General features: G+C 64.5%; 3 protein-coding genes across 3 annotated transcripts in view; 2 read left to right on the top strand and 1 right to left on the bottom strand.

Annotated features, from left to right (window-relative positions):
• EMIHUDRAFT_468588 (hypothetical protein) lies at positions 1-2,314 on the bottom strand (the record flags this gene model as incomplete). Its single annotated transcript, XM_005781433.1, has 8 exons — positions 1-421; positions 672-778; positions 847-992; positions 1,061-1,226; positions 1,301-1,410; positions 1,490-1,517; positions 1,789-1,939; positions 1,984-2,314. 8 exons carry the CDS (start codon positions 2,312-2,314, stop codon positions 267-269), a joined length of 1,194 nt encoding a protein of 397 aa, XP_005781490.1. The 3' UTR covers positions 1-266.
• An 8,851-nt stretch (positions 2,315-11,165) lies between these two features.
• Positions 11,166-11,507, top strand: EMIHUDRAFT_234119 (hypothetical protein; the record flags this gene model as incomplete). The annotated part of the gene is made up of 1 exon (XM_005781432.1): positions 11,166-11,507. The coding sequence occupies one exon, from the start codon at positions 11,166-11,168 to the stop codon at positions 11,505-11,507; it is 342 nt and encodes a 113-aa protein (XP_005781489.1).
• Positions 11,508-12,466: 959 nt separating this feature from the next.
• Positions 12,467-14,431, top strand: part of EMIHUDRAFT_468587 (hypothetical protein) — a gene marked incomplete at both ends in the record, with an annotated part of 7,382 nt that continues 5,417 nt past the window's right edge. The window contains 5 exons of the mRNA XM_005781431.1: positions 12,467-12,588; positions 12,786-12,936; positions 13,064-13,331; positions 13,401-13,561; positions 13,771-14,019. Of these exons, the coding sequence (XP_005781488.1) occupies positions 12,467-12,588; positions 12,786-12,936; positions 13,064-13,331; positions 13,401-13,561; positions 13,771-14,019 (951 nt within the window). The remainder of the gene's footprint in view (positions 12,589-12,785; positions 12,937-13,063; positions 13,332-13,400; positions 13,562-13,770; positions 14,020-14,431) is intronic.

Here is a 14,431-nt window from a genome sequence, read left to right as displayed (position 1 = left end):
ACTAATATTTACTTATTTATAACCCGCCGAGCATAGCGCGAGTGCCCCTTTGCTTACACGCGCGGTAGCCGGTACACAGAGCTCGACAGAGCACAACCCCCCGGCCGCCACAACAAGCGGGTGGCGCGCCCCATGGCGATCGAACGCTCAGTGAGAGAGGCGGAACCGCGGGGGCGGGGGTGGGGGCGGAGGGGAGAGGAGTGCGGTTGCGGAAGAGCGCGAGGAGCAGGGGAGCGAGGCCGCCGTGGCAGGGCGGCGAGTCGCCCTCACTCCGCCTTGCGAACCTTTGAGACCACGTTGCCGTCCTTGACCCAGAACCAGTTGCGGTGGAGGAAAGTGTGGATGTCGAGGGCGAAGGAGGGGGTGGAGCGGTGCTTGTACAGGTTGGTGAAGCCCTCCCTCTCGAGCCCCTCGCGCATGCCTAAGGAGTGGCCACTCATGCATCACCCGTCGCGGCTACTCCTGCCCCCTCGCGGGCGCCTCGCGACCTTCACTCAGACTACCGTGTTGCCGCCCTGGCTAGACCGCGGCCGCATCTCGGCCGCATCTCGGCCGCATCTCGGCCGCATCTCGGCCGCATCTCGGCCGCATCTCGCCCTTGGTCGCAGCGGTCAGGTGGTAGTGCGGGATCTTCGTGAAGAAGAGGTGGTGCCTAGGCGACGACGGGTGACGGATCGCCCACTCTGTCCGGTGGCAGTGCGGCATCGGCGGGAAGGAGCGGCGCATGACGTGCCCGTCGGTGATGTTGTGGTGGAAGTCGTCGATGCCGAAGCCGTACCTGTGCACAGCTAGAGGTGTGAAGAGACGCCGTTCACACCGCCCGAATCCTCGATGCCGAGGCCGCACGTCCGATCGATCGTCTCGAAGGCGCCGCGCACGTACGACCACGCGCCGTCGCGGAAGAGCAACATCTCGTCAAAGTGGTGCTGGAAGAAGGTGACTGTGAAGAGCCACCAGCCGTACCACATCCAAGGAAGGCAGTACGCGCGCACCTGAGCATTGCAGAGTGAAAGACCCGTCCATGGCGAACTCGCATCCGCGGCAGGCAGTACGCGCGCACCACGCAGTCGCCGTAGACCTGGTACCACAGGCACATGCTGGCGGCGGAGACGGCGGAGGAGGCGTAGCCGCGCAGGAAGTCGCCGAGAGACGCGTCTTTCCAGAGCCGGCCGTAGAGCGGGAGGAAGTGGCCCCCGTCGGGCTGGCCGACGTACAGGTAGAGGAACCTACCGCCGTCCAGCCAGCGGAGTGTGAGCCACGCGCTGCCAGTCGGGCTGGGCGGCGTGGAGGAAGAGGCGGCCAGTTGACGAGGGGGGTGGCGACGCGGATGGCGTAGTGGAAGGCGAGGTGCGGGATGCGCATGATCTTGTGCTGCTGCGACTCCGTGAACCACATATGCGAGTAGTCCTCCTGCTCACAGCGGGGAGGTGTGTGAAGAGACGCCGCCAACCACCGCCCGGTCAGGCAGGAGCCGCGGCAGCAGGCGCTCCTTGATGTGGTTGTGGTACGAGTGGTGCCTGTCGGGGCGAGGTAGGGGGAGATGGGGGCAGATAGGGGAGAGAGGGGGAGATGGGGCAGATAGGGGAGATAGGGGGAGATAGGGGGAGATGGGGGCAGATGGGGGAGAGAGGGGGAGTACCCGCGGGTCGGGCGGAGGGGGTACTGGGTGATGGGTCTAGCTCTCCCCTCCATACGACAAGGCCACTTCGAGTGTGCGCAGAGGTGGTCAATGCGAGGGGAGACGTCGGGACAGAGGGGGCCGGGAGGCCGCTTTTGTCTGTCGGTTGCCTGTGGTGCGAGCGGCGCCACGGCGCGAAGGGCGTGCACAGCAGCACGGAATGCGAGACCTCGCCCATGATCTCGTTGACGGCGGAGGAGGGGGAGAAGGTCGTGTGGCCGCAGTCGTGCCCGACAACAAACATGCACCACATGAAGAAGCCTACCTCGCAGCGAGGCCTGCGTCAGCAAGGCGGAGCACGGGACCAGAGCCCCGGCCGAGAGGCGAGCCTGAGGCGAACTGCAGCGGCCAGAGGGCAGCGTACTGGACCAGCAGCGGGAGCGCGGCGAAGGCGGCGCTGCGGCAGAGCGCAAGGATGGCGGCCTGGGTGCCGAGGATGCACGATGCGTCGCGCACAAAGTAATACATCGACTTCGCGGTCGACTTCTCGAAGCAGCTGGCCGGGATCCACGCCTTGATCTGGGAGAGCGAGGGGTACTTCTGGTCGATGACGATGTCGGGGAACTTGGCGTCCTTGGGCCACTCTTGCTCGATCGAGAACTTGTCGTCCTGATGCCACTCCGGCGCGCGGCACATGGCTGCGGGCGAAGAGGCCTGCGGAGAGAGCGGGCGGCGCCGGTGAGGCGCGGGGCGGGCCTGGGCGTGAGGCGAGGGCGGAGTGTGCAGCTGTTACGGCAGGTGGCGTCGCGAGTGGGGCTGTGCATCGGCGACCGCCTCGCGATACAGGCGAAGCAGAGAGAATCAGGGAAAAAAGAATTCCCGCAGGGAGAATTTTACTAAAAAGAGAATTTTAGAAAGAACTCCCAGAATTTTAAAAATAAACTCCCTCGCACGACACTAGGCACGGGACTACGACTAGCGCGCACTGGCACTGGAAAAAGAGAATTTTACAACCGGGGCTCTTCGAGACGGCAACACAAACCACCTGCACCATCATACAAAACAACAAAGATTATGGTATGGATGCTATATGTCTCCTCTAGAGTGTGTGCGCTTGCAACACAATCATCTCGTTCGCTCACCCCCTCGGAGGGGGTGAGCAGGCCTGCCCTTCCTTACGGCCGTGCTCTGCGCGTGCCTCACTCTGTGCGCGCCCTGAGCGGGCGCCCGCGCCGGCTCTGTGGATATGCCGGCCGGCCAGTCGCGGCGAGGCTGGGTGCACGTGTGAGGACCTCTCTACCTGGTGAGGACCTCTAGGAGGACCTGCCCGTGAGGGGACCTCTGCTTTGCTCTAGGACATGATTCACGGCGACAAAAGCCAATACGCCCCTGCGGAAGCAGGAGGGCATCACTCTCAGGAGGAGAGGTCCTCATCAGTCAGGTCCTCACGGAGAGGTCCTCACGGGACCCGCTGGTGACGCTGTGTTGCCCTTGAGCTAGTCCTTCCCCGGTCGCCTAGCCTCTGCGCTGTCTAGCGAACGCCTGTATGCCATGCGCGCGGACCACGCTTGCGTGGATGCGTGGCTGGCAGGCTGACTCGTGTGCGGGGTAACCCGCGCACGGGGAAGCTTCACGGGTTCGAGTCGGAGCGGCCGCACATTGCTCGGTACCCCCCCTGCACATCTAAAGTCATCGCTGCTGCTAGGGGGGGGGGGTCTGACCCCCCCAGCAGCAGAGCGCTGCTGCTGGGGGGGGGGTCCCGACCTCCCCAGCAGCAGAGCGCTCCTGCTGGGGGGGGGGGTCCCGACCCCCCAGCAGCAGAGCGCACGGACCCAGCTCTCCCCCGCCTCTTCGCCGCCGCCCCGCCACCCTCCACCCTGGGGTGCCCCGCACCGCCCGGCTGACAGTAGGAGGGCCCGCCGGTGAGACCACTGATTTTGGTGCCGACCATAAATTCTCGCCACTGGAACGCATGCTACTTACAGCTGCTGTCTGTACAGAGATGCCAGCACCCCCCACAGGCAGAGCGCTCCTGCTGGGGGGGGGGGTCTGACCCCCCCGCAGCAAAGCGCTCCTGCTGGGGGGGGGGTCCCGACCTCCCCAGCAACAAAACGCTTCTGCTGGGGGGGGGGGTCGGCCATGACTTTAGATGTGCAGGGGGGGTACCGAGCAGTGTGCGGCCGCTCTCGTCAAACATTGAGCAGCGGAGGTGTGCCGAGGGGGACCGGGAGGCGGTAAGCCGTCGTCGCCCGGCGCTGCTTGCAGCACCATGGCGATGGCGCTAAGAGGTTCCTCTTTTCCGCGCCCCCCCCGCAAGGCGCGCGATACACACACACGCCCGGGCCGGTGCTTGCACTTTGAATGCCGTGGGGCTCCTGCCCATGTCCGGGCGTGGAGATGCGAGGGTCTTGCCCCACCACTTTGTGTGTAAAGAAAGAAAGAAAGAAAACACACAACCCAAGGGAGGGATGGGAGAACGGCACTTTGTGTGTAAAAGAAAGAAAGAAAGAAAACAGACAACCCAAGGGAGGGATGGGAGGACGGCACGCCGCCACTTTGTGTGTGTGGAGTTTAGCTTGCCAACTTACCTTCTTTTTCACGGCGCGCGGTTTGGCGACCGCCTCGTGTTCTTCCCCCGTCCAAGGCCACGGCTAGCCTTAGAGAACCCCGTTCCTCTCGCGCTCGCCCCGCCGCATCGCACCTCCGGTGCCGCCGCAAGCTACACGCCTGGACGCCCGCGACGCCTATTGCTCGCGGCTCGCCGTGCCCGCACCGCTCCCGCCGAGCGATGCGCCTCGCTCGCCTGTTCCCCCCTCAGCCTAACACCGCCTGCACCCTCCCGCCCGCAGGTGGCCACTGCCATCGCGGAGCCGCGAGACGCGTCCGCTGCTGCCCATTCGCCACCCTTGTCCCGCACGAGCCAGCGCCGGACCGCCCTTCTGCCGGCCAAAGCCCGCTCGCTCGCTCGCGAGTCGCCGCCCGGCTCCAGTCCGAGCGCCGTGGACGACCGAGGGTGTCGGCAGCCTATCACGTTGTCGTTGCGACGCTCACGCCGCGGCGTGCTGCCCGTAGGCGCAGCTCTACTCTCTCAGGCTCGACCCTTCCAACCCCAAGCCCGAAACAGACGCCGCGTGCCCCTGGCACTGATCTCGACCTGCTTGTGCGTAGGCTGTCGCGCATGAAGCAAAGTGTAATCTTCTCCCTGCTTGCGGGCGCTGCCGCAGCACGACCCAACTTTTTTGCCGCGCAGCAGCTGGCAGCTGGCGAGCTGGAGGATGAGCTTGAAACGGCGCTGCTTTCAATGCAGGACTTGAGCCTCTTTCAAGGCGTCCACGGCTTGTGGCCAAAACCGGAAGACTTTCCAGACCTGCTGCCATGGTTTTCCATCAACCTCCGGTTCCTGCGCATGGCCTACACGGCGACGTTTGCGCTGAGGTCCGATGCGCCATTTGACTCGTCGACGCTCGCCTTTCTCCGCAAGGTCATGCACCGCTGCTTCGCGGTGCACATGACGCTTGGTCCGGTGAGCTACTATCGCCTCCTCGGCTCGGTGGACGATCGTAGGCTCAACAAGATTGCGTGGGCCCGTTATGATCTCGTCAACGTAGCTTTGCACAACATGCAGACAGACTCGTTTGTGTCCCCGCCTGGCCTCGATGCCTACTGTGGCGCCATCTCGATCGAACACGACCAGCTGATTGCTCGCGCTGCGGCGCTGGGCGTCACGCCCTCGCCATTGACGCCAAATGCCTCGTTTGTGGCCTTGTGCGCCGAGGGCGGCTTCGTCAGCCAACTCGTGGTCCTGGACTGGGTGCGCCTGCGTGTGCCTTTCATTCTCCGGCCGTTCCTACACTGTGTTGAGGTTCTCCCAACCGTGTGCGCAGGAGCAGCACCGCCAAGGGTACTTGGGAGCCTACTTTCAGGCAGACCCCACGATTCGGGACGCGCTCATCACGCATCACTTCCTCCACTGGGATTCCCTTCTCGTGGCCCAGGGCGACGCTGATCGGGGCACCCTCCTGCTCGAGGTGGTCCGACTCTTTCGTGATTCCTTCCTCCCGCTGCAGCGCATCTCACCCATGTGGAATGACCTCGTTGTGCGCGCGGCTTGCGACGAGGCCCCTGGAACATGCGATAGTGACTCCGACAAGGAAGATCCACGTCCACCTCAGATTCCCTGCCCGGTCGGGTGTGTGGTGGGAAGCCAGCCGTTGATGGGCGAAGAGCGCGCGCTTCTCTTTGCCGCAGCGCCACCGATCTGCCCAAAGGGTTGCGTGGCATGAACGCGCATGAGCGCCCTCCTCCCGCCCTGAAACGGGAGCTGGGGCTTGCCCCTCTCTCCTTCAGCATCGCCTTCCGCAGCGCGGGCGGCATCGACGACGTCCGCGTACGCCGGCGCGGCCTGGAACGAGACGCTGGCAAGGCGGAAGCTCAACCCCGCCGCAGTGGGAGGCGCGATCCCCTGGGCGCAGACGCGCCGCCCGCCGTACATGTAGGAGACGTTATCAGTACTGCTATGTATACGTACCGTCCGGCCCTATATGCACCCGTGTGTCCTGCCTATGCATTGGCAGGGTTAGACGTCGCGCGAATGCATAGTCCATAGCGTTTCTTATGCAATATGTACGATGTTTTCGCCTTATGTCTCAGCAAACAGTGCAGCGCTGCCAATGTCGCATTGGCGCTATGAGCTATGCATTACGTATCCGTATTATGCATCACTCAGCGGCGCCTGCACTTGGGAGTGCTACAGTATGAGCTACGCATTACGTATCCTTTCCCTCAAGCGCCGAAAGCCCGCCGGAGAGGGCTATGTACTACGCATTACGTATCCGTATTATGCATCACTCAGCCGAGCCTGCACGTGGGAGGGCTAGCCGAGCTCGTCTTACTGCGAGGGGCGGTCGAACGCCTCCGCGAGGACCTCGAGGCGGCCAACCGGAGAGATCAAGCGAGGAGAGATCAAGCGAGGACTCTGGGCACAAGCCACGGCTCGATTGTCTGTACCTGCCACCTGTTCCCCAGCATGAGGATCGCGGCGCAGGGCGCGAGGTGGGCGTAGAGCCATATGTGTTGCATGCCCACGAGGAAGCACTCGTCGACGACGATGGCCTCCTCGTGGGCATAGTCGGCGGGTGACTCGGCGAGGGCGCGCACCGCCGACTCGTGCGTGCAGGCGTACCGCCTGCTTGACCTTCTCGCCTTGCTGAGCTTCTGCTCGGTCTCCGCCTTCAGATCGCGAGTGGGCGCCACCCACAGCCACGCCTTGGTGGGGCAGTGGCCGCCCGCGTGGTGTTGACGACTGGTCAGCTCGAGTTGCCGTTTTGGATTTCCCGCAGGACGGTGGTCTTGCCAGCCCCCGGTGGCCCCTCGACCACAGAGAACCTGTCCGCGTGCACGTCCGTGTCCAGCAGGAGGCCTCGGGTGGGCTTCTTTCCTTTCAGCAGGTGCTTCATTTTGGTGCCAAAGGCGCCCGTCGTCGAGCGCTCGCCGAAGGCTTCGGCTGAGGACGTCGGCGGCCTTTCCAGGTTGCCGCCCACGCTACGGAAGGTGCAGGTGTACACCTTGTACCGACATGTCGGTAGGCGCGCAGCGCCCACACCTGCTACCTAGGTGTGTGAGTGAGTGCTATACCTTCAGCGCACCTTATACCGAGGTACCCACCACATGTCCACACCGGCACCTGGGGTACTCTCGAGACGTTCACACCGGCGGTGCGCGCGAATAAGGTGTGCACCGTCGCGCGAAACGCAACGACATAGCTCTCATGGCGCCCAAGAAGCCCTCCTCCACGCAGAACGCGACGCTCCAGTCCATGGGCATGGACGTGATCAAGTAGTACCCGGGCCCGCTGACAGTCTCAAGGGCCGTCAAGGTGGACGTTCCGGGCAAGCACTTCCCGCAGCTCACCGGCGCGGAGCAGAACGCGTCGTACACGTGTTTGTCGAACGTGTTTGAGGGAGGGCCGGTCTGCGATGCTGTCGCTATCCGCCGCGGAGAGTACAGGCGCTCGCTCCGTCGGCAGGGCATCCGCCAACTTGCCGCCGCTGCTGCCAAGGCAGCGCCCGCTGCTGCCACGGCAGCGCCCGCGGCGCCTCCGTCGGCCCCGTCCCGCGCGCAGCCACGCAGCCACTCAGCCGCGTCCGCCGGAGCGACCGCCGGTGTGAACGGCTGACGAGGCGACCTCGGCCATCGACAAGATGGTCGCGAGGGAGATCGACAGCTTCACGGCCATTAACGACAAGATTGTCGCGCAGGTCATGATTAAATCCAATCATTCATCCACTTGCCAATTCAACTCTCATCCACCGACTCGTATTTTCGTTTGTGTAGGGTAAGGACTCCGAGTACTACAAGGACACAACCATTCGACCTGCACAATCTCTGGCTCGACAACAAGTTCTCGCTGCCTCTGCACTACGCGGTCTACATCGCCGAGGTGGGCTGCAAGAAGGTGGCGGCCGCCAACGTCGAGTCCGTCTTCTCAGGCGCTGGCAAGTTCACGCTGGAGGCGAAGTCTACGGGTCCGGTGTACCTGCGGCAGATCGTCAAGGTGCACAACAACTGGAAATACCTGTGCTTGCGGCCCACCGAGGAGGCGATCATCGCGCGCTACATGCTGAAGCACGGCAACATCTCCGCCCCCTCGGCTGCACCGCCCTCCACCTCGCCGGACCCATCGAGCTCCGATGCTGCCGCTTCGGCTGCGCCATCCTCGGGCTCGGCCACAGCCCGTCGACCTCCGGCCACGCCGCCGACCCACCCTCCGCCGACCCGCTCGGTGGCGTCGACATGTCGCTGCTGCCTCCAGCGCGCCGGTGTTCTCCAGAACACGCCATATGCTGCTATGAGTGAGTAGCGTGTCGGGCGGGGCCGTCGGGAGGGGGCGAGCGTGTGTCCGGCGAGGCGCCCATACCTCACCCGTACCTTTACCGAGGTAGCGCGCGGTGTCCTATACCTCCACCTTAGGTAAGTGGCCCAGCGCGATCTGGGGCAGCATTGGCGCGGTGCGGAGAAGCCGGCGCAGCTGCTGTGCGCGCTCTCGTCGCCGAGCGCGAAGCGCGTGCCAGCGGCGGGCGCTGCTGCGGCGATGCACTTCTCCGAGCTGCCGGCGGACGCGCCGGAGCGCGAGGCGGTGGAGGCGCGGGCGGCGGTGATCCACGCTCGGCGCGAGGAGGCCGCTGCGGAGCAGAAGGCGCTGGAGGCGGTGCGCGCGACGGCGCCGCCGCTGGAGGCGGAGGTGGACGGGGCGGACGGGCCGGATGGGGATCATGAGGAGGGCGACTCCGCGGAGAAGCTAGCGGAGAGGGCGGTGAGGGCGGCCAACGAGCGGCTGAAGAACGCGAGGGTTCGTGCCGCACGGGCGCTGGGGCGAGTGCGGCGGGGGGAGGGTCGACCGAAGCTGTCGAAGGCCGTGCTCGCGTTGGTGGCTGGCGATCCAGACGTGGTCAGGGAGGCGGCCGCGGTGGAGGAGGCGAAGCGCTGCCGCGAGCAGGTCAAGTTGCAGAAGGCGGGTGATATCAGCATTTTCATTTCTTAAAACAGACCCAGAGCACCCGTTTGTGGTCTCCACCGCCGTCTCGGCGGCCATGACGATTGGCAGCGCAGGGCTCATCTGCGCGCTGCAGCCGCGGCTGCTGCGCTCGGAGTGGGCGTCCCTGTCGCCGATGGAAGGGAAGGCCGGCTGGGCCACGGCGACGAACAGGAGTCTGGAGCTGGGGCGGTGGAAACTTTGGCAAGCTGGGCCACGGCGACGAGCAGAACCGGCTCCTGCCGAAGAAGGTCGAGGCCTTTGCTGGCCAGCGCGTCGTCGCTGTGTCGGCCGGAGCATTCCACAGCCTCGCTCTCACTGCCGACGGCGCTGTCTGGAGCTGGGGCCTTGGAGGCGATGGCCGACTGGGTCACGGCGACCGGCAGCAGCAGCAGCTGCCCAAGAAGGTCGAGGCCTTTGCTGGCCAGCGCGTCGTCGCTGTTTCGGCTGGAAGCAGCCACAGCCTCGCCCTCACCGGCGACGGTGCCCTCTTTACCTCGGGCAGGGGCGGGGACGGCTGCCTAGGCCACGGAGAGGACCTGTCGAACCAGCTGCTGCCCAAGAAGGTGGCCTTGAAGGTCGAGGCGCCGGCGCCGGCCGGCGCATGAGATACATGTATGCATGTGCATGTATGTGAGTAAACCGGCGCATGAGCGAGCCGGCTGTGTGTGTTCGTGTGACTCTGAAGGATTTTTCGTTTTTTTCCCTCAGCGTGAGTGAGTGAATGAACCAGAAGCAGAACCGGAGAGGGCAGCACGCAAATCGCAATGATCATGCACGTAATTTAAGAGAGGGGTGAAATTCTGAAAAACGTGCAGCACTTCTAGCCGACATCGACAAAAGTCACTCTCTAGCCCCGCGGCGAGCGGCCCCGCCGGAGGCGAAGAAAATTTTGCCATCTAGGCGCTCTCTTTAACACACAACGTGAGGCCGAGGAGAAGGAAAGGAGGGAGGCGGAGAGACGCCTCGAAGCGGGGAGAGGCAGAACGACAAGAGCGATGGGGAAGGCACTCAGAACGACCCACCGCGAGCTAGAGAGCGGAGGCCGGCGCGGGAAGCGCGATTGCAGGAGCGACGATGCGGCGAGCGCCGGAGGGAAGCGCGGCCAAGGCGATGGCGAGGACGAGGAGACACGGGACAATGGCAGGCGAGACGAGGAGGACGGAGGCGAGGGAAGAGGCAGCGCCGCAGTCGACGGAGGCAACAACGATGGAGAAGGGAAGGGAGCGACACCGCGCACAGAGGATGAGGAAATAAACTGGGACGACGCAGCGGAGGGGATAGGCGAGGGAATCGAGGGACCGGAGGGCTTTCGCGACAGCGACGATGACGACGAAGGAAGGGGAGAAGACGGAGGGGCGACACGCAGGAGGAGCGAAATCGCGAACGGCCCGAGCAGAGAGGGCGACGGCGGAGCACGAGGGGGCAACGGTAACGCTACCAATGACGCGAACCGAGGCATGGGCGACGACGGGGACGGGGAGGGCGACAGCGACGTCGAGGTTGACGCAACCGTATCGAGAGCGCCACCCAAAAGGGGGCGGACAGCCATGGAGGTCACCGAATGGAAGGCGAACGGCACGATACGAAAAGGCAGGGCGAGGCGGATGGAGAAAGAAGTGCCGAGGAGGCCATGGTGGAGGGGAGGGACGGGAGGACGAAAGAAGGGCGAGGAGGACGAGCGGCCCGCACAGGCCGCGAGCAGACAGCGCCTGCTGGCCATTTCGAGACATTCGCAAAGAACGCTAGCAAGCTACATGGGAGGGCTTCGTGAAAATTGGATTGAAAAACATTCGAACAAAGAAGATGCGACGGGAGGAACCAGCTGTGACAGTCGCCGGCGTGGGCGGGAGGGGCGACTGTATCTCTGAGCAGGCGCGGTAGCGGCAGACGGGCAAGCCACAGCTGGCAAGATGTCGATCGCCATACGTGGCGGCACAGGAGGAGGAGGAGGAGGAGGACGAGAGGGTGATTAGGGAGGAGCGGAAACGCGCACTCCGAGGAGAGGCTCCGACGATGACGCTGCAGGAGTTTTCGGACCTCGAACAACGAGTCTTTGCGCGCGCCTCGGTGCGCGCGGCTCAGCCGGCGCCGCTTTCGAGGTTCGAGGAGCTTGGAGACGAGATACGGGTCGAGGGGGCTCGTTTGGGGGCGCTCGAGTTCAAGGCGAAGGAGGCCTTTCTGGCGCGGAGCGGACTTAGCGGCCAGGCGTTGGAGGCCGAGGAGATGCGGTTGATGCGGCTGAGGGAGGGGGCGAGCCTGCTCCGCAGGACGCCTCGCTGCCGCGGCCACGCCCCTCGGGGCGAAGAAGGCGGGCAAGCGTGCAGCGGAGGCGGCGCGCAAGGCGATTGCGCTTGAGAGGGAGGTGTGGGTTGACGGGGAGTGCCGGGGTGGGCGTCGTGAGGGTGAGGGCGATTGCCGCCCTCCCCCCTTCGCCTACCTCGACGCCGTCGCGTAGGCGCCCCCGCGACTGTGCCTCTTTTGGTACTGTGGCGTACCTGTGTCGAACCTGTGTGCTGTGAGAGAGAGTTGTGTTGGTTGAATTCTTTTTGCTCGACACTTTCTTTTTTGGAGTCGGTCGGCTTTTGCGAGTTTCAGAGTTTATTGGCGATCGCGCTTGCTCCGTGAGTGAGCTTCCGCAGGGGCTTGGCTCACGTTGCCGAGGGCGCATGCCGATCCAGCGTCAGCAGACCGGCTTGCCGCCCGCGGCGTCAGAAGAGGACGCCGGTCGCAAATCGACGCCCTGGTGGCAGTTTTCGCGGCCAGTGTTGAGCGTCGAGGAGGAGGCAACTGTGTGTGTGCACCAAGAAGAGAGTGAGAGAACTCTCTCTCACACACCGCTGCTGGTGAGGGGGCAGACAACCTTGACATCGCCAGAAAAGCGCCTGCCGCCCGTGCCAATGTTGAACGCGTCCACGTCGGGTTGTTTGTTGTAACTATGACCGAGGTGGTTCGTAGGCTCCATTCGCACCGCCGTAAAAAGAAAGGGAGCATTGGGTTTGTACTATTTACAACGAAGGTCGTGTGTGCCTTCGCTTGTTCCTATTAACAACGAAGTCTAGCTCAAAAAGAAACCATACGTGCTCGTGCTCCTCCTTCGCTGTCCCATCTCCCCACCTCTTTCCCGCCTGGGCGGGGCGGTGGGCGGGCGCGCGGTGCGGCGTGGCGTGTGCGTGTGTGCGACTGCAACGAAGGACCGCTCGCAGAGGACCATTGGGTTTGTACTATTAACAACGAAGGCGCTCTCAAAAAGAAACCGCAACTTGTGCGACAAAGGCTGGAACAAGGCGGCGCGAGCATCGGGAGGCGGAGCGAATATGCGTTCCACCGACCGCATTGGCGCGGGCCCGTACGCGCGGCTGGCGGAGACGCCGCGGCGCAAGGCGGGCGCTCTCTCCTACGCCAACACGAAGAGCTTGCCCGAGGCTGAGATCCACAGGTGAGCTGCACGCACCAAGCCGACGCCGCCTGGCAGAGGAGAGAGGACCCTGGGCAGCCAGCACAGCCACCGAGACCCCACGCAGCACCCGCGCAGCGCAGCGCGCGCCAGTGGCAGCAGCAGCCTCGGCCGCGCCGCCGCCGCCGCCGCCGCCGCCGCCGGCCGCTCACCTCGCGGCACCGCTCTCCGGCATTTAGGCGCGCGGCGCAGCTGATCCAGGACCGGTTCGTGCACGCGGACGCGGTGATGCGCTGCTTCGGCCCCGCCATCCTCTGTCGCTCCGGCGGCGACCCGTCCGACTTTGGCGACGTCAACTTCCCGGAGCTCAACACGCAGTCCAAGTTTCTGGTGCGCAGCGCACACACACAGCGCTCGCTCCGGCTGAGACTGCCTCGCCCCCCGCCCTCCTCCCGCACCCCCACCCCCCTCCCGCACCCCCACTCCCCACCCCCCCTCCTCCCGGCCCCCGCCGCAGGTCCTCGCCGACACCTCCACGCCGCAGCAAGTCTCCCGCTTCGTCGAAAAGTTCTGGGGCCTCGAGAAGCCCGAGATCATCATCTCGGTCACCGGCTCCGCACTCGACTTTGAGCTGCACCCGATCCTGCAGCGCGCCTTCGACAAGGGCCTCACCGCCGCCGCCTCCGCCGCTAACGCGTGGGTGATCACTGGCGGCACGGACACCGGCGTCATGAAGCTGGTCGCCTCCTCCCTCTCCTCCTCCGGCGTCTCAATGCCCATCCTCGGCTGCTCGCCCTTCGGCGCGCCGTTCTGAATCAACTGACAAGCGACGAGCGGTGCGTTGAGAACGATAGGCTTCTCGCCCTTCGGGGCGATCAACGAGAGGGAGAAGCTCGAGCGCGTCTACGGCGGAGCGTCCACCATGGTCTCGACCAAGGCGACCAAGGACGGCGCGCCGCTGAACGCGCACCACACGCACTTTTTGCTCGTCGACTCGGGCAAGCACGGCGTCAAGGCGTACAGCGACACTTCCTAGACACTTCCTAGACACTTTTTGCTCGTCGACTCGGGCAAGCACGGCGTCAAGGCGTGCAGCGACAGAGACCAGCCTGCGGGTGTGCTCTCCACTTAATCGCCATTCCTTCGGAGGCGTGGGGGCGGGAGGGAGACCGGCCTGTGAGTCCCTTGAGCTCTCCGCTGAATCGCCACTCCTCCTGGGCCAAGGCGTGGGGGACAGAGATCAACCTGCGCGTCGCCTTCGAGTCCTTCTACCTCGAGCGAAAGTCGGTGCCGATGGTGCTGCTGGTGGTGCAGGGAGGGCCTGGCACGCTGGCCACCGTCCTCGAGACCGCAAAGAAGGGGTCGCCGATCGTGGTTGTGGCGGACTCTGGCGGCGCCGCAACCGCAATCAAGCAGTACATCGAGGGCGACGGCGAGGGGTCCCTCTCCAACTGGACCTCGCCGCACGGCAAGGTTTGGGCGCCCCTACCGCACCCTCGCCCAAACCCTCACCCTCACCCTCACCCTCGCCGCACCGCACCCTCACCCTCACCCTAACCCTCGCCGCACCGCACCCTCACCCTAACCCTAACCCTCGCCGCACCGCAGGTTGGGCGCCCCCCCCCCCCCCCCAGCTAGTTCTCTCCGGCTCATGACCCAGCAGCCCTTGAGCCCACTCGTTCCCCAACGGACCTCGCCATATCTCCCCACCCTTCCCTAATTTTTTTTTTATTTTTTCTTTCTTCTTTTTTTTTTCTTCTTTTTTCCTTTCCTTTTCTATTTTTCCCTCCTTTTCCCTCCCTTTATCCCTTTCGCCTCCCGTTTGTGTTTCCCCGCTCCCCTCTCCCTTTTTCGTCTCCATCTTCTTCCCCTCTCTCTCTTACTC

The sequence above is a fragment of the Emiliania huxleyi genome (assembly GCF_000372725.1).
Source record: "Emiliania huxleyi CCMP1516 chromosome Unknown EMIHUscaffold_201, whole genome shotgun sequence".
NCBI lineage: Eukaryota > Haptophyta > Isochrysidales > Noelaerhabdaceae > Emiliania > Emiliania huxleyi.
This window is presented reverse-complemented; position numbering and strand designations above follow the sequence as displayed.